This window comes from Lethenteron reissneri, chromosome 58 (assembly GCF_015708825.2).
Source record: "Lethenteron reissneri isolate LAM-NWPU_2019-01 chromosome 58, ASM1570882v1, whole genome shotgun sequence".
NCBI lineage: Eukaryota > Metazoa > Chordata > Hyperoartia > Petromyzontiformes > Petromyzontidae > Lethenteron > Lethenteron reissneri.
In genome coordinates, this window is record NC_083836.1 from 8,146,752 (window position 1) to 8,173,139 (window position 26,388).

Here is a 26,388-nt window from a genome sequence, read left to right on the forward strand (position 1 = left end):
TTTTCCGGAACAACATGTACTGCTCTTTGACTAAATACACGAGGTATTTATTTAATAATAATCAAAGGCCCTGCCGTAAGCCGTCGATTGGGTTCGCGAGTTTGTTTTTTGCTCGTCAAAGGCTGGTGAGTGTGGTTTGCATTCAGAGCGATCACATTCATAGACACCCCCAACTGATGTCTAATGACCCGCTTACTTTCACCTCAACAGGCGATTGAATACTGTACAGCCTTGTCAAATTGATGGATTTACATCCCACGAAATGTGTGGGGGGAGGGGGGAGGAATGTGCAAAAATGTAATGTTTAAAATCATTTCTCCAGATTGGTTTAGTGGGGTATCTATAAATGGACCCTTTCCTGCATTATCTCGTAAATATAAATTGCTGTTGGCATGTTCTCAAATACATCAATTACAATGTTGGTATGCTGCTATGCAGCCTCATACTAATTAACATTTGTATTTTGTTTTCATGTTTAGTGTCCTAAATAATTATTGTTCTTATCGACACTGCCCTATAATTTTATTTAAAAAAAATTATCACCACAACAGCTACCACCACATTATAAATACCATTCCTTTTTGAAGCAATGGCACCACCTAGCGTAGCGTTGACACTGCCATTCGTTTTCAGAAGCAGGTGCTCACACACTGGCGTAAACACAGCCAATTACATCACTCGAACAGAGCGATCAATACTGTCGTGTTTTCAACCCTCTCGTCTGAATTCCAGACATCAACTATTTTAGTTACGTGCCGCGACTCTGCTGTCATCAGCATTGTGGGGGGCGGGGGGGTAGGCGAATGGCGCAAGACGTCCGGGCGAAATAAACAGTTGCTTCCCAAACGATGTAGAGCGCTTTAAACTGAAAAGCTATTAAACTAAAAACTTTTTATTTTACCGGCTAAGGCCCACTGAGCTATATAGCTCTTTTTCAGAAACAACCAAGCCACAGATGATAGCTCAACGAAGTGGCTCACCATGTGGACATTTATAGCAGCCACATACTCTTAAACGCCTGATGTTGATTCTAAACGTGGAGGGGAAAAACTGCAAGACCCGGAGATAAATCCACGCGACCTCGGGGAGAGAGAAAACTCCAAATATACACACGTGAGGGTCGGGATCGAACCTCCTACATACTAGGTAAGGTAGTTAATGCCTCGCTTCACTTAGATTGGGCCAATAGATTAACTCTTGTATATGCTTTGGAATAAAATAAGCAAGCAGACAAATGCCGCCTTCTACATATGTTTATCCACATTCAAAGTACAAGTAACAATGTTTTTTTACAAACGCCATCAGTCACCCAGCATTACTGTGTGGGAGTGCGTAATTTCAGCAGCATTGATTCAGAACTGTACAAGCATTACTCTGGACAGGCTTTTGAAATCCAGTGTCGCTCCAGCAGCTGCTTGAAGCAATGTTGCTGAACTGCCAGATGATGATCGGCAAGGGCTAACCTCGCTGTGAGATGTGCATCATGGTTCGACGCGAAACTATAAAATTACGTGTTAACACAGCAGTCAACCCACACGGCTAACCCCGTGTTCTTGTACAGAGAAATTTTAGTTTTCAGGTCCACACAGCATACAGCCGTTTCAATACGGGCCAAAAAAAAGTGTCTATTTGTTCTTGATTTGAAGCTTTCGTGACTGCAGGAATCCATACTCTTTGGTTCTTTCGGTAAAGTCACGTAGAACCAGAGAGTACTATTTGTTTGTGTTTCTCCCTTGTGATGGGACTTTGTAGGATGAACGTTGAGATTTATAAGGGGCACGGGGTGACCAATAAGGTCTGAATGGGTCTGTAATAGGGTAGGGGCACTGATAAGGGATTGACAGGTACATGAACACGCTTTGAATTACTCAATTTTAGCCACTCGACTGCTCCCGATGCTCGCGGGCCGCGAGGTGGCGCTGCCGCGCCTTGCCAGGGACTAAAACTCTAAACTCTTCACGCGTTCGTCTCAATACCAAAACAATTGGTCCCGATGTACAGTGCGGCACTTTTGTACGCACATTTGGTGAAGTTGATTGCCATTTTTGTTGTTGTTGTTGTTCCCCTTCCTGGCTTGTGCTTTGACTTCCGACACCACCAGGAAGTGATGGCACTGCGCGATATTGAACCTCAATTGGCATTCCCGGTAATAGGCCAACATTGTGCCAACGTTGGCGTGCCACGGGTTGTAAACCGTTCGACCCAGGGGTTGGCAATAGAATTAACAGGGGCCGGCAATAGAATTAACAGGGGCCATAGTTTTTTTTTCTTTCTTTCTAATTCGCTAAAAAAAATTCCAGAGCCGCAATGCACGTGAATACGAGACGGGCGGTCCCGAATAAAGAACTTCTCATGAAGCAGCGAACCTTAAAGAGCTCCATGTGACCCCTGCGTTAAACCAACGTCGGTTGTGTGTAGTACGATGAACTTCTTTCGCACCGTACCTAGCCAACCGTGCTAATCGCCGCTGCGGGGGATGGGGGAGTGGGCAGCAAACTAAAGGAAACAAGCAGTTGGCCCAACTTCCCCATGCTTATTGATGTTGTCACTTCACATCCACAAGAGCAAAACAACATTGTTGGCCAAAGTAAAGTCACACAAGACACGCAGCCATTCCATTTTGGGATCGCGGGGGTGGTTGTGGGAGGGGGGATTACATCGTATACAGTGCAGCAACATTCAATGTTGTACTCTACTAATATGCACAGAGCCTTCGCCAACCCCGCACTGACTATTGTGGCGAAGTATAGTCAAATAAGCCAAGATTCGCGAGACTAATTGAGGAAAGGCTGCATATTCTCATCTCTTACAGAGAGCGGTGCAAACCCATCGTTCTAGAGAACGGCCCGCGGTGGTGGATATCACAGAGCTACCGTTGAGATGTCTTCATGAGACTTTTTTCACACAGCGGTAGGGGGCAGCACGTTCCCATCGGCCGTGCCACCGAGAAAAATGTTCATTAATTGTCACGGCCGGAATGTTGCCAAATCAAGTGTAAACCCAAATTACATGTGATGAGGTTGTTTTTTTGTACAGTTATCGATCGATCAACTCACTGGACTTGAGAACACTTTTTAATCACAGACAAGCTGCATAGGAATCGACGAATCCAGGCTCTCTGGGGTACCATAACAGTGCGCATGTCTGTAGCCACTGATGGAAAATAGAATACAAATCCGATTGCTATTCAATGCTGGTGCATTTATTTTATCTACTTCACATCAGCAAAGCCTCTCTGAGTCTCACGGCTTTTGTTTCACGAGGGTCCTGCCATGGTTTTATTTTATTTTTCGCGGTAATTTTCAACATTGGGATAATTGGCCCAACACCAGTTCGTTACGACATCGTGTAGACGTTTCTTCCTGACCCATGACGTGCAAGCTGTGTTTTTATTTAACACAAACCGAGCATTCAGCCACGGTCGAAAGTTGTTGTTTTTTGTTTTAAAGCGATTTTGATTCATGCAGCCATTACACAACTCTAATACGTAAAGTCAAGCCTGTAACCGAGGCAAGTTACCTCTGTGCTACTTGATTCATAATAACCGTACCAACACGCAGCTTATGCAACAGCAGGCAACACCCGATCATGTATAAACACATTATCGGTAGCCTAAAGCTACCAATAAGAAACACGTTATTGAAAAAAAAATAACTTACACAAAACAAATTAAATCTAGAGAGTAAGAATGAGTATATCTGATATTAGTTTTCATCTATGTTGGAAGAAGAGAAAAATGAAAACATAGTAGCATCTGGGCTGAAATGAAACCATGCTTTGTACACGGCACACCACAATCAGTATGAAACACATTCCTGTTGGGTTGCTCGGTCAATGGCCAGGGTCAACGGCGGCGTGGTGTATTCCGCAAATATGCCCGACTGTGAGGGAGGACACAAGCCGGCGTGAGTAGGTTAAACGTTGAGTTTTATAAGGGCACCACGAAGTGACCAGCCCCTCCCCACCTAGCCCCTCCCTGCACGACGGACGGACGGACACAATAATCCCATGTGTAACCAGGTTCCTACAAGTAATATCGTTCTAGTTGTGGCATTTACAGTAGTCACGTGTCTCTCGGTCTACCCCAGTCTACCAATATTCAGTCCCAGCTAATCAGACACGCGCATGGCTAAGCAGGTTTGAGCCTGGCAAAGTGTGACAATGGGTGATCGAGGCAGTCCTCTGCGGTTATTACGTTGTGGGGAGCAGAGGTTTTGGCGCAGCGCGATCTATTGTTGGACTGTAGTCAGTGCCGGATTATCCTTGTAGCAGAAGCAGCTACATATGTAATAGCTACGGGCCCCGCACTTTCAAGATATAAATTCCGGTTCAGCGATTCTGCACTTGCTCTATTACTATAGTACTATACCGCCTTCGACTTTTATGAACGACTTGGTGTTTAAGGTTAGCGATTCATCGTATTATCCGGCTGTATAGCAAATAAAAAAAATACAATTACTTTACTATACAAGTTAAAAATGTATGTGTTTTAATATTTGTGTTTTTTTTTTCAAATTTAGGGCCCCTTTATAGCATACGCTACACGCCCCGCACCAGCTTCATCCGGCACCGCCTGTTGTACTGCTCCGATGGTCGCTGACAGTGCCAATACACAACCAGCCACGCAACGTGGCTCAAGGTTACGGCCAAGTAACTTCCACGACCGCCAGGGCCCTTGGGTGTAGAGATCCTCCATCCAGCGGGTGGATCGTCAAAAGGGCTGTACGGTGTAAGTCAATCAACCCCCTTAACGGTGCCTAACCTTATTACGCCGTGCCCTTGGTCATCCTACAAAATCCCATCACAACGGAGAAACACGACCAAATAGACAAACACGTGTAGATTTTGAAACGGATTTACGCCGTATTGACCTGACAACCCAATTTCCCCTTTCCTCTTGATGACGATCGCTTGTGTTGTGATCGTAACGTCGTAGTTTTTGTTGTTATTGTTTTTAACCATCTACGTGACTTTCCCGAAAGACCAAAGAATATAAATTTCCCCTGTACAAGAATATTACGGGGGTTTAAGCCGTGTGGGTTGACAGCTATGAAGTCCAACTCCTCTGCTGTGACTGCAGTAGTATGTAAACCCGGGGGAAAAATATCGATCATGAGCTTGTATTGGTCACGGTATTTATTAAAGGCAACGTTTCAAAAGGGTCCCTTCCTCTCAATCGCCTCTGTAAATAAAACTCGACAACCAAAGGCTGTTTTCATCTTGATGATGATAGCCAACTGGAATAAGCTATTGCGGGGCCTGTAGCATATGTCATAAAAAACACACATAAACATTAAAACACACACATTTTTAACTTGCACAGTAAAGTCATTGTACTTTTTCATTTGCTATACGGACAGATAATACGACAAATCGCTAACCTTAAACATCCGGTCGTTCGTAAAAGTAGCAGGTGGTATAATACTATAGTAATAGAGCAAGTGCAGAATCACTGAAGCGGTGTTCATAGCTTGAAAGCATTTAGCGCGGGTCCCTTGAAAGTGCGGGGCCCGTAGTAGCTGCTACTACACGTGTAGCTACTACTACACGTGTGGTAGTAGCTGCTACTGCACGTGCAGTAGTAGCAGATTCTACTACATGTGTAGCAGCTACTACTACACGTGTGGTAGTAGCTACTACTGCACGTGCAGTAGTAGCAGATTCTACTACTTGTGTAGCAGCTACTACTACACGTGTGGTAGTAGCTACTACTACACGTGCAGTAGTAGCAGATACTACTACACGTGTGGTAGCAGCTACTACTACACGTGTGGTAGCAGCTACTACTACACGTGCAGTAGTAGCAGATACTACTACACGTGTAGCAGCTACTACTTATGTAGCTATTTTTGGTACGAGGATAATCAGGCGCTGCCCCCAAACCCCCCCGTAGTTCTTCTCTCAGTTGAGTGATCCTCATAACCACACGTGGCTTCAAGTTAAGTGCAAAACTCTACTTAGTTTTTTAAATTGCTGACGCCACTGCTGGAGTTATGGGGGCGGTGTGCCACGAGAGGGAGCTCTAGAGAAAGAGAGAGAGCCCCCTCCAGAAGAGGGTAATTGGCCTACTCTTCCACACTGACCGGCCGTCTCGGAAGCGGCGAGAGTTTCCCCATCACACGGGACCTGTCGCTACTTGCTACTGTGGTGGTGTTGGTGGTGGTGGTGTAACCCCCACAACAACAGGCGACTTTGTGCGGTGAGCAGAGAGGGGGGGGGGGGGATGAGACGAGCGAGAATCAAATGCCACGTCCCAGAGATCGAACCATGGACCCCCCTATAGCCGGTATGCGGTGTTATAACCAGAGCGAGAGAGAGAGAAACACACAAATACAGTGTTATACTATGAATAATATTAATGAATTAGCGTTTGTTCGGACATGTGATTAAGGAGGAGCCGAGCGTCGGCGGAGGAGGTGGAGGGAAGCGAGTTGTTGGGGGCTGCCGTGTTTACATCTGGCGCGCCGTGCCTGGCCCGCGGATACAATAGCAGAGAGAGGCGAGCATCACCACCACCATCATCACCATCAGCAGTAGCAGCAGCATCATCACCACCTTCATCACCACCATCAGCAGTAGCAGCGGCGAGCAGCACCACCACTTTCATCAGCAGTAGCATCAGCAGCGGCGAGCATCATCACCATCAGCAGTAGCATCAGCAACAGTATCAGCGGCGAGCATCACCACCATCATCACCACCATCATCACCATCAGCAGCATTATTATTATTATTCCCACCATCATCACCATCATCCCCACCATTACCACCACCATCCCCATCACCACCACCATCATCACCATCCCCACCACCATCGCCACCACCATCATCACCACCACCATCATCATCATCATCACCATCCCCACCATCATCACCACCACCATCATCATCACCATCATCAGCGTCTTCTCTGGCTCCACGCGCGTCTCCCTTTGTTTACCCCCCGCCTGCAGCCCCCTCCTCCAGCCCCTCCAGCGAAGACAATGCCGAGCGCGTGACCGTGATTAAGGTGCCTCCTTACACACACACACAACACGTGTTGTGTGTGTGTGCCCCACCCCCCCCCCCCATTGTTATCATCATCATCGTCATCAGCTTTCGTAAGGACCACACCGACGCGCACAGAGAGACAGACAGACAGAGATGGTGATGTTGCTCTACCGCGGCGTGTAGAGTGATCGCTCCCGAGTCTAGAGGGGGGGGAGCGTTAGGGGCAGAGTGGCTCACGCACGATGCCACCGCCTCGTGTGTGAAGAGGGGGAGGTCTGACTGATCGACAAGAGAAGAGTTGAAGACAACCACCAACACCACCACCACCGCCACAGAGAGACGCATTGACGACTCCGACTAAGCGAGACGCACCGAGCCCGGCTCGCCGTGACGGGGAGAACGATCTTCTTCTGTGTGTGTGTGTCTCTCTCGTCGTCGGTGTTGCGGATACACAACAACAACAATAACAACAACAGCATCAACAACAACAGCAGCAGGAGACCAATCGCCCGCTCGACACCGAAGGTTAGTGGTGGTGGTTGTTGCTGCCAAACGGGGCCATCACCGTGCGTGTTGTTGAGACGACATTCCTCCTACACCCTGATCGCGTGTTGGTGCTGGTGGGGTTATCATTCACAGCGATATTCAGCCATCCTTTTACATGCCCAAGTGAAGTACCGGAGGAGTTCACGTGTAGCCTCCCTGCCCGTGGGGGAGTTGTTTGACCATACTTCACCACGCTGGTCAATGTGTCACATCAATTGAGGCACTGCTGTGTTTGTACCCTTTAATAAACGCCCCCCCCACACTCACCCACACACTCCAGTGCTGCAGTCTATAGCGATGGGTACTGCTGCATGCCATGTGTCACACGGGTGACATGTCCAGACAGAGATGGGGCCTTTAACACACACACACAGTGTATATATACTCCATACACATGCCAACTTGCACACACACACAGTATATATACCCCCATGCACATGCCACACACACAGTAAATATACACATGCCACACACGCACCAACTTGCACACACACGGTAAATATACCCCATACACAGGCCAACTTGCACCCACACACATGCCACACACACAGTATATATACCCCCATACATGCCACACATGCCACACACACACAGTAAATATACACATGCCACACACGCACCAACTTGCACACACACGGTAAATATACCCCATACACAGGCCAACTTGCACCCACACACATGCCACACACACAGTATATATACCCCCATACATGCCACACATGCCACACACACACAGTAAATATACACATGCCACACACGCACCAACTTGCACACACACGGTAAATATACCCCATACACAGGCCAACTTGCACCCACACACATGCCACACATACAGTATATCCATACACATGCCATAGACGTACCAACTTGCACACACACAGTATATATACACATGCCACACATGCCACACACACAGTATATATACCCATACACATGCCACACACACGCACCAACTTACACACATACTGTTAACACTCGTCCAGTAGCTGAGTGATTGTAATACGATGCTCTGCTGTCGTGATACAATTAATCATTCACAGTCCTTTATCAATCTACTGCTGGATGAGGTCTCCCCCCTCCCCCCACACACTGTTGTCGGGTTATCGGCATCATCATTTGACCATACTTCACCACGCCGGTCGCAGTGCGGCTTTGTGAAAGGTTTTGGTATTCGGCATGGACACAGAGCAGTCTGCGTGTCCAACAAAGCTGCTCTGTGCGTCTGGTGTGGCGTGGAGCGGTGGCGCAGTGGTTAGCGCACTCCTCGATGGAACTCCCGGCCTACACCAGTGGCGAGCCGTATCCGAACCTGTGCCGGGCATCCCCTATGTCGACTCGGCCTCAAATGAGTCCGTGGCGCGGCATATAAACCAGCCAGGCCCTGGGAAGACAAAGGCGGCCGAGAACGGTGTTTGCCGCAGCAACCCGTGCTGGCATGAAGGCTATTCGTTCACAGCGCTTGTCCCTACCGTTGAAGGCTATATGCGGAATCGTATTTGCACATCAATTTTTATTTGACCAGGTAAGGCCCGACTTGAGCTGCATAGCTCTTGTCCAGAAGGGGCTGATCAGGTGGCAATTCATTGCAGCCAAATACTTCCCATGCGCACGGCCACATGCCACGGTTCAAATACACGTATGTGGAACTACCGGTGGCTTGTACAGCCTCGTCGTGCGTGCACGTACATGTGACCAAAAGTGCACGTTTGTGCTCTGTGCGTGTGGGCTTGTCCCGTGCATACGCGATCACCACTTAGGGGTGTGAGTCCAAGGGTTATATATAGAGGGCAATGAATCCCGGGCACGCACTGCATGGAGGATTCTGCTATGTGCCAGTGCTGTGAGTTGCCAATTAAAAATCTTCAGTACGTGGAAAAGCCGGGGCTTGTCCATGATACTGACAATCCGACTCAAGGGCCCCCCTCTGTTGTGCTCTTGCAATTCTCCGTTCTTGAGAATGTACCGCATGTTGAACTTCCTTCGCACCGTACGTAGTAGCCAACCGTTGCTAGCCGGAGGTGCCGTGGGGAAGGACAACAAACTAAACACGCAAAATTATGGCAGCGGCATCAATATCTTCAGCATCTCGATGTCAGTGTTGAGGTCTGCTGCTGCTGCTGGCCACGATGAGAAGGCTTCAGCAGAGAGAGAGAGTTGGTGTCGTTTTGCTGTTCTTCTTTGCTATGCATGGTCCATAGGTTGGTAGATTTGAGAAGGGGGGCCCCTCCATGTTATGTAGAGAAACTGCGTACAGTCATCCACTTACGAACGAGTCCTGGGAACGAATTGTGTTCATAAGTCGGGTGCTGCCCTACTAATTATGGGCAGTGGTCGAGATGATCTACCGAGTAGCAGCGAAATGCCGGACCCCACCAGAGAGAGTGTCCGCCGTAGGAGACGGAGCGACGGGATCGACTCGTGTGCAGGTGCTGGGTGGATTGTGGCATTGCGAGCTCGTGGGAGGAGGCGTTCACCCAGCGGTGGATCGATCATGGCCGATAATGATGTTTATAACGGGTCATCATCATTGTCACTCCTCCGGCAGCTGGTGGAGCAGTGGTTGAGGCACCGTGCTCTGACCTGCACCGTGTGATGACTCCTTGCTTTGGGGATTTTTCAGGGTCTCCCCCCCCCCACCCCCTGGCTTCTATCAAAGACCACGTTTCTGAACCATTATCTCACAGCGTGTCTAACAATGATCTCCTTACAAAAATGAGTAGATGAACCAGCATTGCAAATTCCACGTCCTATGGTGCTGCCAGTATTCTTATAGAACCACATACGTCATTTGCCACACAGTGGAACTCATTTTATAGACCGCCTGAGTGATGATGAGCCGAGCACAAGGGCTGTATTTTAAGGAAGCCTGTACAGTGTTGTTCTCAAGACTGTTACACGGCAAAACAAAGTGCACTGTTTTTTTCTCTTTAGCTACCACCAACTTCCCATATCCTAGAGCGGTGGCGGATTGCACACAGCGAGTATGTCTATAAATAATGCACAGCCCACACTGAACAGCCCACTGTGCATTAACATAGCGAAGGCGGTGGTGCCCAGGACCTATTCAGACCCCACTGATGCTGGCCGTGGATTCGAACTCGGCGCTCCCGAGTTGACGGTGCGTCGTGTTAACCGCTGCGCCACCGCTCCACCCCATGTATGTACCACGCGTAACTCCTGTCCTGCGTGATCCGAGTGCATGACGAATGTGCGGTCGCTGGCTTGGCTGCGCTGTCTGCACTGTACGCGCCTGCGATTCGCGTGGTTGGCTACGTACGGCGCAAAAGAAGTTCAACGTACAACCGGCCGGCTACCCGGGAGGAATCTTCGCCCCCTGATTCCGGCCCTTTTTGTTTCCCCCACAAGCCCCTTGCCCCGTCTAAGGTACATCCACAGATGGACCCTGGCGGTCATTGGTTGAGAATTCGTGGAGTCGGTCTCCAAGTGTATTTTTAGACCGACGCGAATTTTTTTTTTCTCTCGGTGACCCATTTTCTTCCCCATTGTTCACCAGGCTTGTGGCGGGCGCAGTGCCCTGCGCAGCGCGCTCCGTTACGAGCGGTGTTCCCAGCCCGCTTGACGGTGAGCGGTTTGGTGAGACGCGCGGTCGCACACAAAACGTACGCCCAGTGTTAATTTAGCCAGCGTTCATCTTCTTGGTTCTTTCGGTAAAGTCACGTAGAATGGAAATAATAAAATAATAATAAAGCATGATATTATGTAATGTTATTCGGTAAAGTCACGTAGAATGGAAATAATAAAATAATAAACATAAAACATGTTTTATAAATAATACATTTATAGAAATATAACATAATTTTAGGTTTAATTTTATTATTTTATCATTTCCATTCTACGTGACTTTACCGAAAGAACCAAGAAGATGAATCCCTGCAGTCACGAAAACTTTAAATCGAAATTTATCCAGCGTTGCTCATTTTGTGGGAAGATTTTAGTTCGGTCGACGATAACCGACGTCTTTTCCCCATGACCTGCCAGCGACGGCCCTCCTTCGACACTTCACGTGGCCTCGGGGTTGCACCTTGCCTGGCACATGTGCCGCTGCGGGTGATGTCACCATCTCTCGGTGGCGAAAGGCGGGCTGTTGTTGTGAGCGGTTTTAAATTTAGTGCATTTTTCTTACGTTCATCGTAGTCTTAGTGGAGTCGATGACGACCAGTGGAATTCTGGTCAAGCCTGCAGATGTCATGTAGGCAATCATTCTGTTGGTTTAGTCGGCTACAGGATTTCAACACTTTTGGTGATTAAACGTTGGTGTGTGGGGTTTGCAATTCCTCTCGCCCCAACCCTTAACCTTTTCACGTCGTCCAATCTGTGAACTCGGTAAATGTTCATATGCAGCATTGCCTCGTTATTCGCGAGAGATACATTCTGGAGATGCTCGTGATTGACAAAGTTTGTGAATAATGATTTTGGCCTCTGAAAGCATATCTTTTTATCGAATTACCTAAATGAATATATCACTTTATCTCTCATCTCATCGCTTTCTTTCTCTCTCGATGCAGAATTTGTGTAGAGTTTCAGATGCGATTCGCGGATAGCCGAAAATCGCAGACAGCCAAGTTCGTGAATAATTTGGTCTTCCTCGGTCCACTGCGGTCTCAAATAACGTCGTCGCCAAATCATCTTAAGTCTACATCTCCATCCAGACTCGGGTCTTTTGGCGTTTCTTGGGCGGTGGAATCTCCGACCGTTGGTGGGTAGACGTGGCCGTGGCAATGCTTGGCAAAATTTTCTCCGCTCGTAAAATAAACAAAAGTCTGTGGATATTTTTCATTCGTTCCCCCCTCCACCACCCCCCGTGCCGTTGACATCGTGAACAACTGCTATCCAGCGCTCTGTCCCCACTAACGCAGTCACTTCCATCCCTCGATGGGACGGGGGGGGGGGGGTCGGCGTTGCTCGTAAAGCTTAAGAGACTCCTTGTCCGGATGAGTTCTTCGATAATTAATTAACAAGCCCCCCTCTGTCGATCCGCATGCTGCGCCTGTGTGGTCCCTGGGGAGGGGTTGTCTTTGACCTGGCTTCGCTACGCTTTGTCTCCGCGCACAACGGTGAAGTGGCTGGAACAGACGGGGTGTAGGGCGCGCGGGGCGGGTGGGGGTTCGGATTTCACTCGCCACTGATGTTAGCCGGGGGGGCCCGGGAATCGAACTCGGTCGTGCTGGACGCGCATTTGCGCTGAGCACTGCGCCAATGCTCCCCCCAGTAAGTTGTTCATAATAACAATAGTTACGGCCATTCTCGATTTGAAGTTTTCGTGACTGCAAGGATCCATACTCTTTGGTTATTTCGGTAAAGTCACGTAGGTAGAAAAATAAAAATAAAAACAAGAATAAAAAAAAAGAAAATCAAGAATAAAAGAAAAAATAAAATAAAAATAAGAATGAAATAAAAAATAAAATAAAAAATAGAAATAACTCAATTAAATCACGACGTTTCGATTGCAACACAAGCAATCATCATCATGTATGGAAATCACAGCTAGAATTTTTTTATTTTTTTTATTTTATTTTTCACCTACGTGACTTAACGAAAGAACCAAAGAGTATGAATAGTTACAGCCGTTTGTCGGCCCACTGCTGGATGAGGGCCTCTCTCCCCAGACTGTGTCGGCCATGGGAGGTTGCATAGGCAGACCTCACCACGCCGTTCAGTGCGATTTGATGAAGATGGAGGCCCTGAACTAGTCCAGATGTCGCTCACCGCTGGTGTTAGCTGTGGCTGGGAATCTTACTCGAGTTCGCTAGACAGTGCTAAACACTATATGTATGTATGTTGAACTTCTATCGCACGTAGTCAACCGCGCAAGTCGGAGGTGCGGGGGTAGAACAACGAACTAAGCCAGCCAATAACCCAGTGAGTTATTGGCTGGCGATCAGGAAAGGTCATCCAATCCGTTTGTCCATCAGCGGAGTGCTTCATTATTTAAGAGCCCAGCGATATAAATACCGTGGCGGCGGACATGTTTATAAGCCCCACTGCTTGTGTGATAATTGTAGGGTACAATACATTGGGGGGTGGAGGTCTTCATTTTTAGAAGCGACTGATTTCCCAACAGTACTGGGAGGATGCCTGAGGTGCCCTTGGGCCTTGTTGGTGCTGCCACGGCTGTCCCAGCTGCCGTGCCTGGTGCTGTCCACCCACCGCCGCTCTCGTGTGCCGTGTCGGCCTTCATAGGTGCGGGCTCGCCAACAGCGCTTGCCCCAACAGTCCGCTGTAGGCAATACGGGGGATCTTTTGTCTTGGTCCCAGCCGCCCTGTCTGTCCCTGGCTACCCCTGGGGATCGTTGGTTCTGCTGCGGCTGTCACAGCTGCCCTGGTTGCCCCTGGGGCTCGTTGTTGTTGTTGGTGCCGGGCCCTGGTTGCTGCTTCGCGTGCTGTGTTTTCTTGCCCTGACCACCCTCCACTAGGATTCCCATGATTATTTGTGTTCTTTGTTGTAGTTTGTTCTTTGTTATAGTTATCATTTCTACGGGAGATCTGTAAAAAAGGAGATTTGTTGTAGCTCATCGGATTCCTCCAGTATGAATACATTTTCAGATTCGGATAGTTTTACGACCTTTGCGTCAACCTAGGACCCACAGCTTTAGATATCTGGCCGACAGTGTCCTTGCCTGTAAACGTTCGACAGTTCACCAGCATTGGCTCAAGCAAGCATGGCTCTCTTGATGAGACCCTGAATGCTGAAACCGATCCAGAGTTTTGCTCACGTTGCAGATAAGAAGCGCTCCCAGAAGGCCCTGTGGCTGATGGGTTGTGTCAAATAGTACGGACGGTCTACGGTTTGCGACGGTCCGAGTGACTAAATCCACATTTACGACGTTTAAATAATGCCACAGTGGATCGATTTACCATACAGAAACTTTGATTTCACGGCGCATCTTCCAAACACGACTCCGAACACATTTGAACAGTCGGTCCGGTTTCCGATGTGACCTGGCGTGGAACTTTTGTTTTTCTCGAATGTTTTATTTGTATTCTTGCCTATTATAAACCCTGTTAAATACGGCCGATTAAAAGAAAAGCCACATCGGCAAGTGATGTGTCTACTCTATCTACTGCCTGTGGGAAAATCGGCTCTGATTTATGTCGATCCTATTTACGATCGGGTTTCCAGGAAACACGTTGCGTGTAAAAGCAGGGGGACCGCCTGCACTTAGTATCCTTTACGTGGAGGCGGCGTATATGTAAAAAGAGGCAAATTGTCCGCTTTTTCATCTTGTTGCTACCTCCCCGAGCGCAGTGATTGTCTCCTGAAGCGTCTCCAGGCGAGATGGCATTCACACGCCGTATAAATTAACAAAGTTGTCGCGCGTACGTTGAACTTCTTTCACACCGCACGTAGCCAACCGTGGGCGAATCGGAGGTTCTGTTGTTGTTGTCGCCGTCGTTGCAGTGCAGCGACGAGATTTTTTGTTGCTGTTGCAGGAATGTACGCCGCTACGTTGGCAACCCCGTCGGGCGAATTGCCATGTCACTCCTCGACAGTCTCACAGACGGACGGATGGAGCGACGCTTGCGCGGATAACTTTTGAACGCTGCGCGAAATGCACTAAGCGGGGCGTCCCCTGCCTGGTTGAGTTATGGTCCCCCGCGTAAATTACCGTGACCTTTCCCGTCTCGAAGCGAGGCAGTGTTTTGGTGCTGCTGCTGCTGACGCGTGCGTGATTCCCAATGCCGTGATGGTTGCGCACGTGTGTGTGTGTGTGATGGTGGTGTGGGGAGCGGGAGTGTAGCAGTTAGCACGCTGTGCTACGAACCTGGCGTCCCGCGTTCGATTCCCGCTCACCGCCAACTTCAGTGACGATTATCTGAACCAGTCCTGGGCCTTCTCCTAGGTCGACTCGGCCTCAAATGAGTACCTGGTGCGGTGTGTAAACATCGCCACTGGGGAGACAAAGGCGGCCGGACGTGGTGTTGGCCACCCACCCCCTCGTGTGCCGTGCTGGCCCTTATAGGTGCTACTCGCTAACAGCACTTTCCACAACAGTCTGTTGAGGCGGTGGTTCCAGAGGTGTGCTGAAGTAGTAACTAACTGACGCGTTTTGTTCACGTGACAAAAAGTGCAGATGTTCTTGCATTTAAATTGAGGCCGGAAGCAGGAAGTCTTCTTCACAATTCTGACAAGCCGCCTGATGAAACTGGTTGTTGCTGTAATCACCGGCGAAATGTCGCGGTACTCTCATTTAACACGTTGTAGGTTCACTCTCCAACACACCGGTGTGCTGAAGTCGTGTAACTAATTGGCACGTTTTAGTTTACGCGACAAACCTCATTGATTGGTGGTGGTGGTTGGTTAACGACGCATTTACTTTTACCCGATCTAACCCAAAATCACTCATATTGTGAGTAACATTGGTCGCGAAAGCCTCCGTGTCACAATTCCAGAGGTGCTCCTCGCTAACAGCACTCGTCCCCCTCGAGTCTGTTAAGGCTGGACGGGGGATCCTTGTCTTTGATGGTTCCAACAAGCCCTTATTCGATCCTTGCGTGCGATGGCAACGTGTTCAGGCGCTAATTTACAGTCGACGTCTGGTAGCTACCACAGGACTTCAGGGGAGCGTTGGGATGTAGTTTCACGAAACTATGGTGGTTTACTGTATGGCCCCGTAGTTTGGGGTGCATGGCCACAATCGCACCGCTGTGGCTCGTGCCCTTACTTTATTTGCGTTCATGAAGCAGAGGTCGCAACCGGGTACCTGATACCCGTACCCTACCCGATACCCAGCTACCCGTACCCGGCCGGGTACGGGTACCCATTTGCGACCCTGGTGCGGCCGGGTAAGGGTAAGGAATCAAAACCTGTTTGCGACCTCTGTCGTGAAGGCGATGCGCACATCGGCCCGTTGGCGTTCTGCTGCGGTTGATCCTTCCACCAGCGTCTTCGAGGAATGCCAAAGCCACGAGGTGCCCGATGTTTGACTCTCGAATGAGAGCCCCTTATGAATGGCGATGTTGTAATAAAAAAAAAACGGTGCACAAAATAATGAAATAAATGCGCACTTTATATTTTTTCCACGAATGATGGAAAACAAGAGATCAGTGTCGAGAAATGTTCGGCTCGACTGTTTTTGTATGAATCATCCGGTGGAAGTCTGGCGTTGTGACTGACTTGCACTCGTACCTCGTGGATGCAACAGTAACGCAGGAGAACTCGTATCGGCCATTAATCACGGGGGGACTCAATATCACAGGTCCTATTATCTGCTGGGGTTATCTTCAAATTTGACTCCACCAAATCCACGAGGGGGGGTGGGAAGGATCGAAGTCCGCAGACAATTATAATGCCGCGCGCGACTCCACTCGTCTGTGAACATGAAACCGTGGGTCGTTGGACTCCGCTGCGCCAACGAACTTCGGGAAAGTCACGTAGAATGGAAATAATAAAATAATAAAAAGAAAACATAATAAAATAATTCTCACGACGTTTCGGCCACAACGCAAGTACCCGTCCTCAGGTGGAGAACAGGGCTGTCGAGGAGACAGAGTCTGACTCCTGAGGACGGATACTTGCGTTGTGGCCGAAACGTCGTGAGAATTATTTTATTATTTTTAATTTGTATTATTTTATTATTTGCATTCTACGTGACTTTACCGAAAGAACCAAGAAGATGAATCCCTGCAGTCACGAAAGCTTTAAATCAAAATTTAAATCGGAACTTCGGGAACTTTGTCCAGATGACGCCGGATGCGACGGTTGAGAAGAGGGCCACGGGTAACGGGGGAGATGAGAGTTCGGTACTTTACGCCGTATGGATCCAAATCGCCCCGGGAATGCCATTTTATCTCGTCAAGTTTCCGAAACTATGCCGGTTTGAGCCCGGGCAGCGCTGGGACGGTGGGGGACCGCCATGCGCCAACGCAGGTTGCTATCGACTGCAGCGAGACGGCGTTGTCAGCAGCGAGTAGCACAGCAGAGTCCGTTGTTGTACTGCACTACGCTCCCAGCGTTTGTGCCCCCCCGCCCCGCGCACCTTTACCAACACGCATCGACCAAAGGTGAAGAATCGTGGGCAAATGACCCCCCACGACCCCCCACGACCCGCAAGCTGTGTGTGCAGGAACGTCGGCTCAGCCTCAAATGAGTAGCCGGTGCGGTGTGTGTAAACATCGCCACTGGGGAGACAAAGGCGGCCGGGCGTGGTGTTGGCCACCCACCCCTTCACGTGCCGTGCCGGCCTTCAAAGGTGCTGCGAACAGCACTTGCCCTAACAATCTGTTAAAGGCTACACGAGGGATCTTCGACTTCTAGTGTTACGTGCGTGTAGTGTATGTCGCACTGAGGAAAGGTTACTTACCATTTTGGCTAAAAATATATCCGTCTTTGAATGTATGTTGCGCAATTCCTAACCAGGTCAATTCCTCCAGAGGAGGGGGCGTTTACTGGAACTGTTTAAACAATAACAAAAATTCCCCTCCGTTTTTACAAGCAGGTGTGTGACGGACGAAGTCAAGACAAAGTAATGAAAGGACGTTATCAAGATTAAATAATGAAAGTAAAACCGTGTTATTCAGAATAGGATTTTTTTACATATATACTCGTTGGAATCTGATGAGCTATGAAGCTCAAATTTCGCAGATGCCCGGTAGCTTCACAGATGTCCAGTAGTATTTGCACATCGGCAATAATATTTGTAGGTGTACAAGGCAGAGGTGTGGACTCGAGTCATGTGACTTGGACTCGAGTCAGACTCGAGTCATGAATTTGATGACTTCAGACTCGACTTGGACTTGCATAACAATGACTGTGGACTCGAGTCATGTGACTTGGACTCGAGTCAGACTCGAGTCATGAATTTGATGACTTCAGACTCGACTTGGACTTGCATAACAATGACTTTGTCCCACCTCTGAGCTGGTGTGGACTCGAGTCATGTGACTTGGACTCGAGTCAGACTCGAGTCATGAATTTGATGACTTCAGACTCGACTTGGACTTGCATAACAATGACTTTGTCCCACCTCTGGTACAAGGCATTTGCACATCTACGGGAACGGATGCGGCACTGGACTTGCAAGCCAGAGGTCGCAGGCTCCATCTCCCAGAGCGGAATTTGGTGTCAGGATTTTCTAAAATCCACCACGCTCACCTCGCCCATCCAACAGCACCCGGCGTCTGTCAGCGGTGTAATTGCGTGCGGCAGGTTACATGTGGTGGGGTCAAGTGTGGGTACTTCCAATCCTCCAAGAGATCTGGGCCAGTGTGGAAGAGTGGTCCCAATACCCCTCTGTTTCTCGCGGAGGGCGGTGCTGCCAGCGGCGGCGAGGGCAAGCAGTTGCAGGGCTGCGCCTTTACCTTCCACGTTACGGTGCGGTTTTAAAAATAATAGCGTTGGATAGAATTTGGGTTTTCGTGTCCATCGTGATATCGGCTCCGGCCTGACGAACGTGGTGTGACGCGAACGTTGCCCGGACGTCGTCGGTGCCGCCTCTCGTTGCTGTAGTCCGCCTGCACCGACGCGCGCCACAGCGTTACGCACTTTGCGGATTCAAACCTTCGAAGCGCTGTGCTGCGTTTCTGCCGTCTCTCGTTGTCTATGAAGGGACACCGTGGCCTTCGGCTTAGAGCACCAGGGGGGCTCTCCTTTTGGCATCTTGGAGACGCTCCAGACGCGACGCGAGCGAATTCGTTGTTCATTGGCTGTGGCCACGGACGCCGTACGTGCCGCTTTGTTGAAGTGAGAGAGGAGCGGCCGCTCGCCGGTGCTTCGGACCGGTCAGGTGCGCGTCAGTGCGTGTGAGCGTGTGAGCGTGTGAGCGTGCGTGCGTGTGTACGTTCGTTCATGCATGCACGAGCTTCTGAGATTTTGACCGAGACGAATGCTTCGCCCCGTGCCAGCGACGATTGCACAGGTGTTTTGATGTGTTGGCGTTCTCCGATGCTTTCCTGAAAAAGCTCCCGGCACATTGAACGAAACATCGGACATCATGCCGAACAATGAGCGTGCAGTGTGCGACCCGAAAACCAAAGTCATCGGAGAGAAAGTCTTAGGTTTCTACTGTTCCTAACAAGATAACACCAACCCTAATCCCTAACACTAAACCAAATCCTAAACCCTACCCCCTAAAACTAAACCCTAATCATAAACGCCTACCATAATCCCTAATTCCTAACCCTAATCCCCAACTAATCCTGACCCATAACTCTGAACCCTACACCACAACCAAAAGACGCAGCATCCTCTTAATATTTCCCCAACTGGAAGCCGATGAACGCCTGAGACTTGGACAGTACATGCAGCCCAAGGGAGGCCCGCTTCTGCCGGGATAGAATTCCCAACCTCTGTATGTGTGTGTACAGTGAACTTCTTTCGCACCGCCGTACGTAGCCAACCGTGCTAATCGGAGGCACGGGGGGAAAGACAACAACAACAAAAAACCCTAAAAGCAGATATTTCAAAGTGCATAGCTCCCAGTGGCTTCCTAATATTCGGAAGGAAGAGCGTTCCAGACGGCCGCAGAAGCGCGTCTGAAAGTGAGCGATGCGGTGACCGTCTTTGTTCGACGGCCAGCCAGAAGCCGCTGCTTGCGAGGATGACCAGCGTCCTCGTGATGATAGTTCGTGCACCTTGACGAGAACAGCGACGCTGCCACTCGATGCACGTTGAACTTTTTTCACGCCACACGTAGCCAACCGTGCCGATCGGAGGCGCGGGGGAAGGACAACGGTCGCGTGCGAGCGGTTTGATCGGCCGCCGAGAGGTATCCGTCTCGTTACCGACGTCTCGTTGTGGTGGTCAAGTTCCCGAAGAAGCTTCCAGAGCGTGGATCGACACGCCGGACATCATTCCTGACAACGCGGCGTGCAAGCCGCAAGCATCTCTACAGCACAACCGCGACAACCTTACACAGTCGCATTTTATTCATGAACGATACAGACAAAATATTATTGCCTTGACTTTCGTTTTTACTATTGACCTATATGTTCTGGAAGGCACGTCACCCTTTTCTCCACTCGTATGATACGTTGCAGAGATAAGCAACTTAGTTTCGCAATGGCAACTAAAGTTAGAAATCATTGCCCGGGTTCTTTAAGCCGTTCAAGGGCATGCTGGCTGTGAGCTGGTGGATTTCTGTGGTGCTGCCACCGCTAAACAGCCTCACTGGACAGGCAGCAGCTGCCCGTGTGCTCCCATCATTTGTTCTGCTCTCTTGTACGTACGTTCAACTTAATTGGCACGGCATGCAGCCAAGCGTGCGAATCGGAGGTGCGGTGGAGAGACAACAAGCTAAACACGAAAAGCATTTGTAAAGAAATTAGTTATCGATCTAGATTTAAAAGAAAGGGTGGCGGGATTTCAGGAGAGTTGCTGGGGGTGGGGGGGCGGTCAAGACTGTTTAGAGGGTGCCACGGTGGCGAGATGTTAACTACCTCGCCTGGTGTACAGGAGGTTGTGGGTTAATTTCCATCCCTATGGTCGCGTGGATTTTCCTCCGGGTTTTTCCTTCCACGTTTACATTCCCCTTGCCGAGCGCAACGCCGCGCAACACCGCGAGCGAGAAGCGGCGGCGGGGTGGTGGGACGGTCGGTCGCCCTCCGGACGACCGGAGCGGTCGCTCGCCGCCTCGCACCGGCGACGTCGCGGGACGCCGCTCGTCCTCGAGTTCACTTTGTCGGCCCGTCTTCCGGGACGGTTCCCGGAAAGTCGGCTTCCAGCCGAGCGTGACGCCGGAGGCTCGCTGGTTTTGTGCTCACGACGCCTCCACGCCGTCGGGTGTGGGTTCACGCCTCCGTATCAGAAGGGGACTTTTTGTGTGTTTTGTTTTACCTGCGGGCTGGGACACAGGAGTCAGGACTTGAAATGCTCTTGTCGTGTTTTCGGGCGCCGATCACAATGCTGACCAAATCGCCCAGGTGTCATCGTATTTCTCGAAGTCAGCAGGGTAGAGCCTGGAGAGCGCTTGATAGGGTGACCTCTGCACAAGGGGGTAGTGTTCACGTGCATAGAGATTGGTGGGAGAAAGGGGGAGAGGCTTTTTAAACTACAGCGTCGTTTTCCCTGCAGCAGTGGGGGTCTCTATAAACGTGCCGCCCTGTACCTGATACTCGGCGGTTCGGTCGGCATTGACCCAGCCGTTAATGGCACTTCTGTGAAAAAGAGCTTTATAGCTCATTGGATTCCTCCACTGTAAACATTCTAATGCGGCCCTGTACGTACGTACGTTGAACTTCTTTCGCACCGTACGTAGGCAACCGTGGCCCATCGGAGGTTGTGTGTACAACGACGCTGTGGCTTCGTTGTGCACGGCAGCGAGCGCATGGTGATTGCGCGCAGTCAGTAGTTCGGCAGCCGCTTTGCCGAAGTCGCCACGGCGGTGGGGGGGGTGATGTAATGCGCATCACCGCATCGTGAATTTCAGCCCGAGGCGGTCACTGTCATTCCCAGGTGTTGTCGGCCATGCCTCCCTCGGGGGACTCGCGGCATTTAATGCGAGTCACCCACGCCGCCAGCTGACAGCGAGGCGTTACAGAGTGTTGTCGGCGTCTGACTTATTAACGACTCTTGAAATACCCGCGTGAGAATGCGCTGCGTTATCAGCCGCTTGGCTCGCTTCATGCGGGGGGGTGGGGCGTCCCTCCACGCGTTGTTCGTGCGACAATGGGCATCGTTATATACGGCGGTGCCCGTTAAGGTATTGAGGGTCCTCGGAATATCGTTCGTGTGGGGTCTACCGTGCCCCCCCTAATATAATGGGGTTTCTCAGGGTGGGAAGAGGCATCATTGAAAAAATAAAGAGAAAAAATATCCTTAAAATTATTCTACAGAAGGAAAAGCGTCATAGGCCCACGAGCACATTGGGATATTAGTGGAAGGCGTCCTACAAATAAATGTTAATTATTATTATTATGTATGGTTCCCACAGGCAGACTTTCCAGCAGTGGGCACTGGTGACTATTCCGCGCCGATGAGGACAAAACGGTCCACAGTTGTCCTTCGCCATATCACTGCTGCCTGTCCGTCGGTCTCAATCGCTCAAATAGTATTTGATGTTGACCTCGGACAAGAGGACCACAATGCAGTTCTTCAGGAAATGCCGATGGGTTTTTTTTGGCGTAGTGCACAGGGGCCCGAGTGGTTTTTTGCGCGTCTTTCTGTGCCTTTTCTAAAAATACGGTCGCGCGTGCCAAAGCAAAGCTGTCGGTGCTGTTTGCCGTGTCTCCAAGCGGCGCAGAAACATCACGCGCCAGCGTCGTCCCAGTTTAGTCCTGGACTGCGCAGTGACGAATGCAAAAGTGGATTCGTCCTTCCAGAATTCAGTTGTGTTTTTTTGTTTTGGTTGGTTGGTTTTTTAAATAGATTCATTTTTATAGTAAAAAAAAAATGGTACTATATATGGCTTAATTATGGTCTGCATGGAAATAATGAGGGTTTTGCACGGAAAACGGATAGACTGGGGTGTCCCATCCCTTTATTCGCCCAGTATTTCCAGGACATGCATTCTTAAAAAAAATTCAACTCGACAGCACCATGGTTTTGAATGACGTGGTGGAATATTGGGGTTACGTTTCGGGCATATTCTGATTGAACCAAGTGAGAACGCAAGGTACCAGGATGGGTCTCATTTGCCAGGGCGGGTGACCTGGGGTCACCCACCAGTGCAGCAACCGCCGCAATAACACGATACAAAGTACGGCAATAACAGAGCAAAAAGAGAGACAAAAAAATTACCGCTCTTCCAAAGAAATGCAAAATACTGTCATGTTAAAGACAAAGGGTTTTGGAGAAGAAAAATATTCATAATCGTCGAAAAAATCTTGAAGCTGTTGAGGCCATGGCAGCCAAGATGGTGGTGAACACCCGGGGCCCTCCTCATCCATCTCGCTGTGACCGACGCTGCGACCGACGCCGCGACGCGCGACGCCAACGCCGTGACGGTCACGTGGGGGGTGCAGAGGCGCGAGGATCGCTCGATATAATCTGCACGTCACCGTGTGTGTGTGCGTGTGTGTAGTTTTATACGTGGGGAGCGGTAGTGTAGCGGTTGGCACGCTGCGCTACGAACCTGGCGACCCGAGTTCCATTCCCGCTCACAGTCGACACCAGTAACGATTATCTGAAACCGGTCCTGGGCCTCCCCTAGGTCGACTCGGCATCAAATGAGTACCTGGTGCTGTGTGTAAATATCGCCACTCGGGAGACAAAGGTGGCCGGGCATGGTGCTGGCCACCCACCCCCTCGTGTGCAGTGTCGGCCTTCATAGGTGCTGGTGAACAGCACTTGCCCCAACAGTCTTATAAGGCTATACAGGGGATCTTTTTTTATGGGCAGTCCTCCACTTGTGAACGGATTACCTGAGACCCATTCGTAAGTCGATTTGTTTGTATCTCAGAACTCAATCATCAATTGTATTTATATATATAAAATGTGTTACGGTTCAACAAAGAAGAAAAGCTTTGTTAAACTCATAAATAAGACGAAATATTTTACATTTTCATGCAGTACTGTAGAAAATACTGTCTCGTAAGTAAAACATTAAATAAAGTCCTGATGCTGGCTTACACTGGAACTCATTACACAGGATGATGGGACTAATTACATCTCACGGAGAATTGTTCCGCCAAACAAAATAGTTCCGCAGTTCGTACGACCGAATGTTCACAAGTCGGATGGTTAAAAAATATCATCTTAGGGCACTTGGTTCACAAGTGCAGATGTCGTAAGTCGGATGTCCGTATCTCGGGGACTGCCCATACACACGACAATGGCACGTAGATACATGCGTGACATTGAACGCGTGCTGTGCACGTGCAACACGTGAGCCACGTGCGTGCCTCGCTGTCCACCCTCAGGGAGAAGGCCACCGCCACCACTACGACTGCGCGCTCGATCCTGTGCGACGTCCGACGGCGACACTCGCCAGTGGCCGCGACGATGGTGCTCATCCTGGGCCGGCGCAACGCGCGCGCCGGGGCGGGCGAGAGCGTGCGCGAGTCCCCCGCCAGCAAGCGCAAGGTGCTCAACCTCGAGTCGAAGACGCCCGGCGGCACGGCCGCCAGCGAGCTGCTCGAATTCTCCGCCGGAAGCCCCCACGCCGAGGGAGTTCTCGCCGCCCTCAATGAGTTCCGCCTGAAGGTGAGCGCCGCCGTCCTCGTGTCGAGCGTCGACCTCACTTCCTGCCGCGGGGATACGCCGTGGGCGACGTCACTTCCTGTCATGGCCTTAATGAAACGTAAACTAAACTATTTTTATTTTGCCAGGTAAGGCTCCACTGAGCTATATTGCTCTTTTTTTTAGAGGCGAACTGGCCACAGTTGATAGGTACATTTTTTAAATTTAAGTTAATAAAAGTAAAATGATTATTTTTATTTTACTTTTATTAATTTTATTAATTTTTATTAAATTTTGTACCTACGTAACTTTACCGAAAAAACCTAAGAATATGAACCCTTGCAGTCACGAAAGCTTCAAATCTAGAATCACAGTTGATAGCTCGGCAAAGTGGCTTATCACGTGGAATTGTATAGCGGCCAAATACTTTATGAACGCACGTCGATTCTAAATGTGGAGGGGAAAACCGAAGGACCCGGAGAAAATTTACGCGACCACGGGAAGAGAGAGAGAGACAGGAAGACTCCAAATATACAGGCGAGGTAGTTAACATCTCCTAGCCATCGTGGCGCCCCTGTCGCTTCCTGTGACATCACTTCGCAAATAAAACCAAATCCAAGGGAGGGGGGGGTTTCATATCATTCAAAATTAATATATTTAGGCCCTATTTTCAAATGAATAAAAAAATAACCCACACGTTCAAGCGCTGATACAACATCGGGCACAGATGATGGGTCGCAAGGACTGGAGTTGGCTTTGGAGCATTTGGGCGCTTTATGTGTGCGTAAATCAGTGAGCTGCATGCTTAAGGGCACGCAGCTTAACCTTTGACCGTTATGGATTATATGGTTGTACTATACACTGATAGTATTGGCTCCTACTTGGTCACTTATAAGGCTAATTCAATCTGTATGTGTAGGTTCATGGCCGTGGTCTTCTGTTTGTCTGAAAGGTTCTGTAATGCACAAGCGGCAGCGCTAAGCACAAGCAAACCAAGCAAGAGCTCAGGGCAACGGATGGGCCATTCGCGGGTCCCAGGATTCATGCAAGAATAGGGGTGCATACAAATATCAGCCGTAGTTCAAACCCTAACACACACAACAAGCTAACGCTCGTAAACAACATCTTTCACGTCTGCCCGATCTACACTATTCCTCTCATCTCACTCCGTCTTTGTGTTTGTCTTCTTTTCCTCCTCTCCCTACATCTCTCGTCTGCATCTCTCGTGTGTCATCTCACTATGAATTTACGAATTGAAAGGTGGAGGGTGGGAGAGAGAGGAGGCAGGGGGGGTGAATTTATTATTTTGCTTAGAGCCACCACTATGTCCCAGCATGCTGTGTACCAAGATTATGGCTTGGGAGGTCATGGGTTAATGTCAGTGGTTAACCAGGGGGGTCATCAGTGGGCTCTGTGCGGGAGTATGTGTCCTCCACTTTGTTGATTGCAATCGATTAGCACGCTCACGATGCATGCATCTGAACGTGCGTGTCAGAATCGATGGAAGAATCTAAAACTCGCCAAGTTTTTCTTTTACCAGCTAAGACCCACTGAGCTATGTAATTTTTTTTCAGAAGCGACCTGGCCACAAATGATAGCTCAACGAAGTGGCTTATCACGTGTAAATGTAAAGCAGCCAAATACTCTGAACACGTGTTGGTTCTAAATGTGGAAGGAAAAACCAGAGAAACCGGAGAAAAATCCACGCGACCACAAGGGGGCAAACACGCAAACTCCAAATATACGGCAGCAGGCGTCAGGGTCGGCATCGAACCCACGA

The 26,388-nt window shown here is 49.5% G+C and overlaps 1 protein-coding gene across 3 annotated transcripts in view; it reads left to right on the forward strand.

The window, feature by feature from the left end:
- Positions 1-6,982: 6,982 nt before the first annotated feature.
- Positions 6,983-26,388, forward strand: part of KLHL24 (kelch like family member 24) — a 60,993-nt gene continuing 41,587 nt past the window's right edge. Inside the window, exons 1-2 of one of the 3 annotated variants that reach the window (XM_061575660.1) lie at positions 6,983-7,007; positions 24,350-24,632. In XM_061575660.1, the coding sequence (XP_061431644.1) occupies positions 24,432-24,632 (201 nt within the window). In that variant the 5' untranslated portion in view covers positions 6,983-7,007; positions 24,350-24,431. Of the gene's footprint in view, positions 7,008-7,049; positions 7,514-11,066; positions 11,117-24,349; positions 24,633-26,388 lie in introns of those variants that run through there. The other 2 variants (XM_061575658.1, XM_061575659.1) reach the window with 2 other exon arrangements.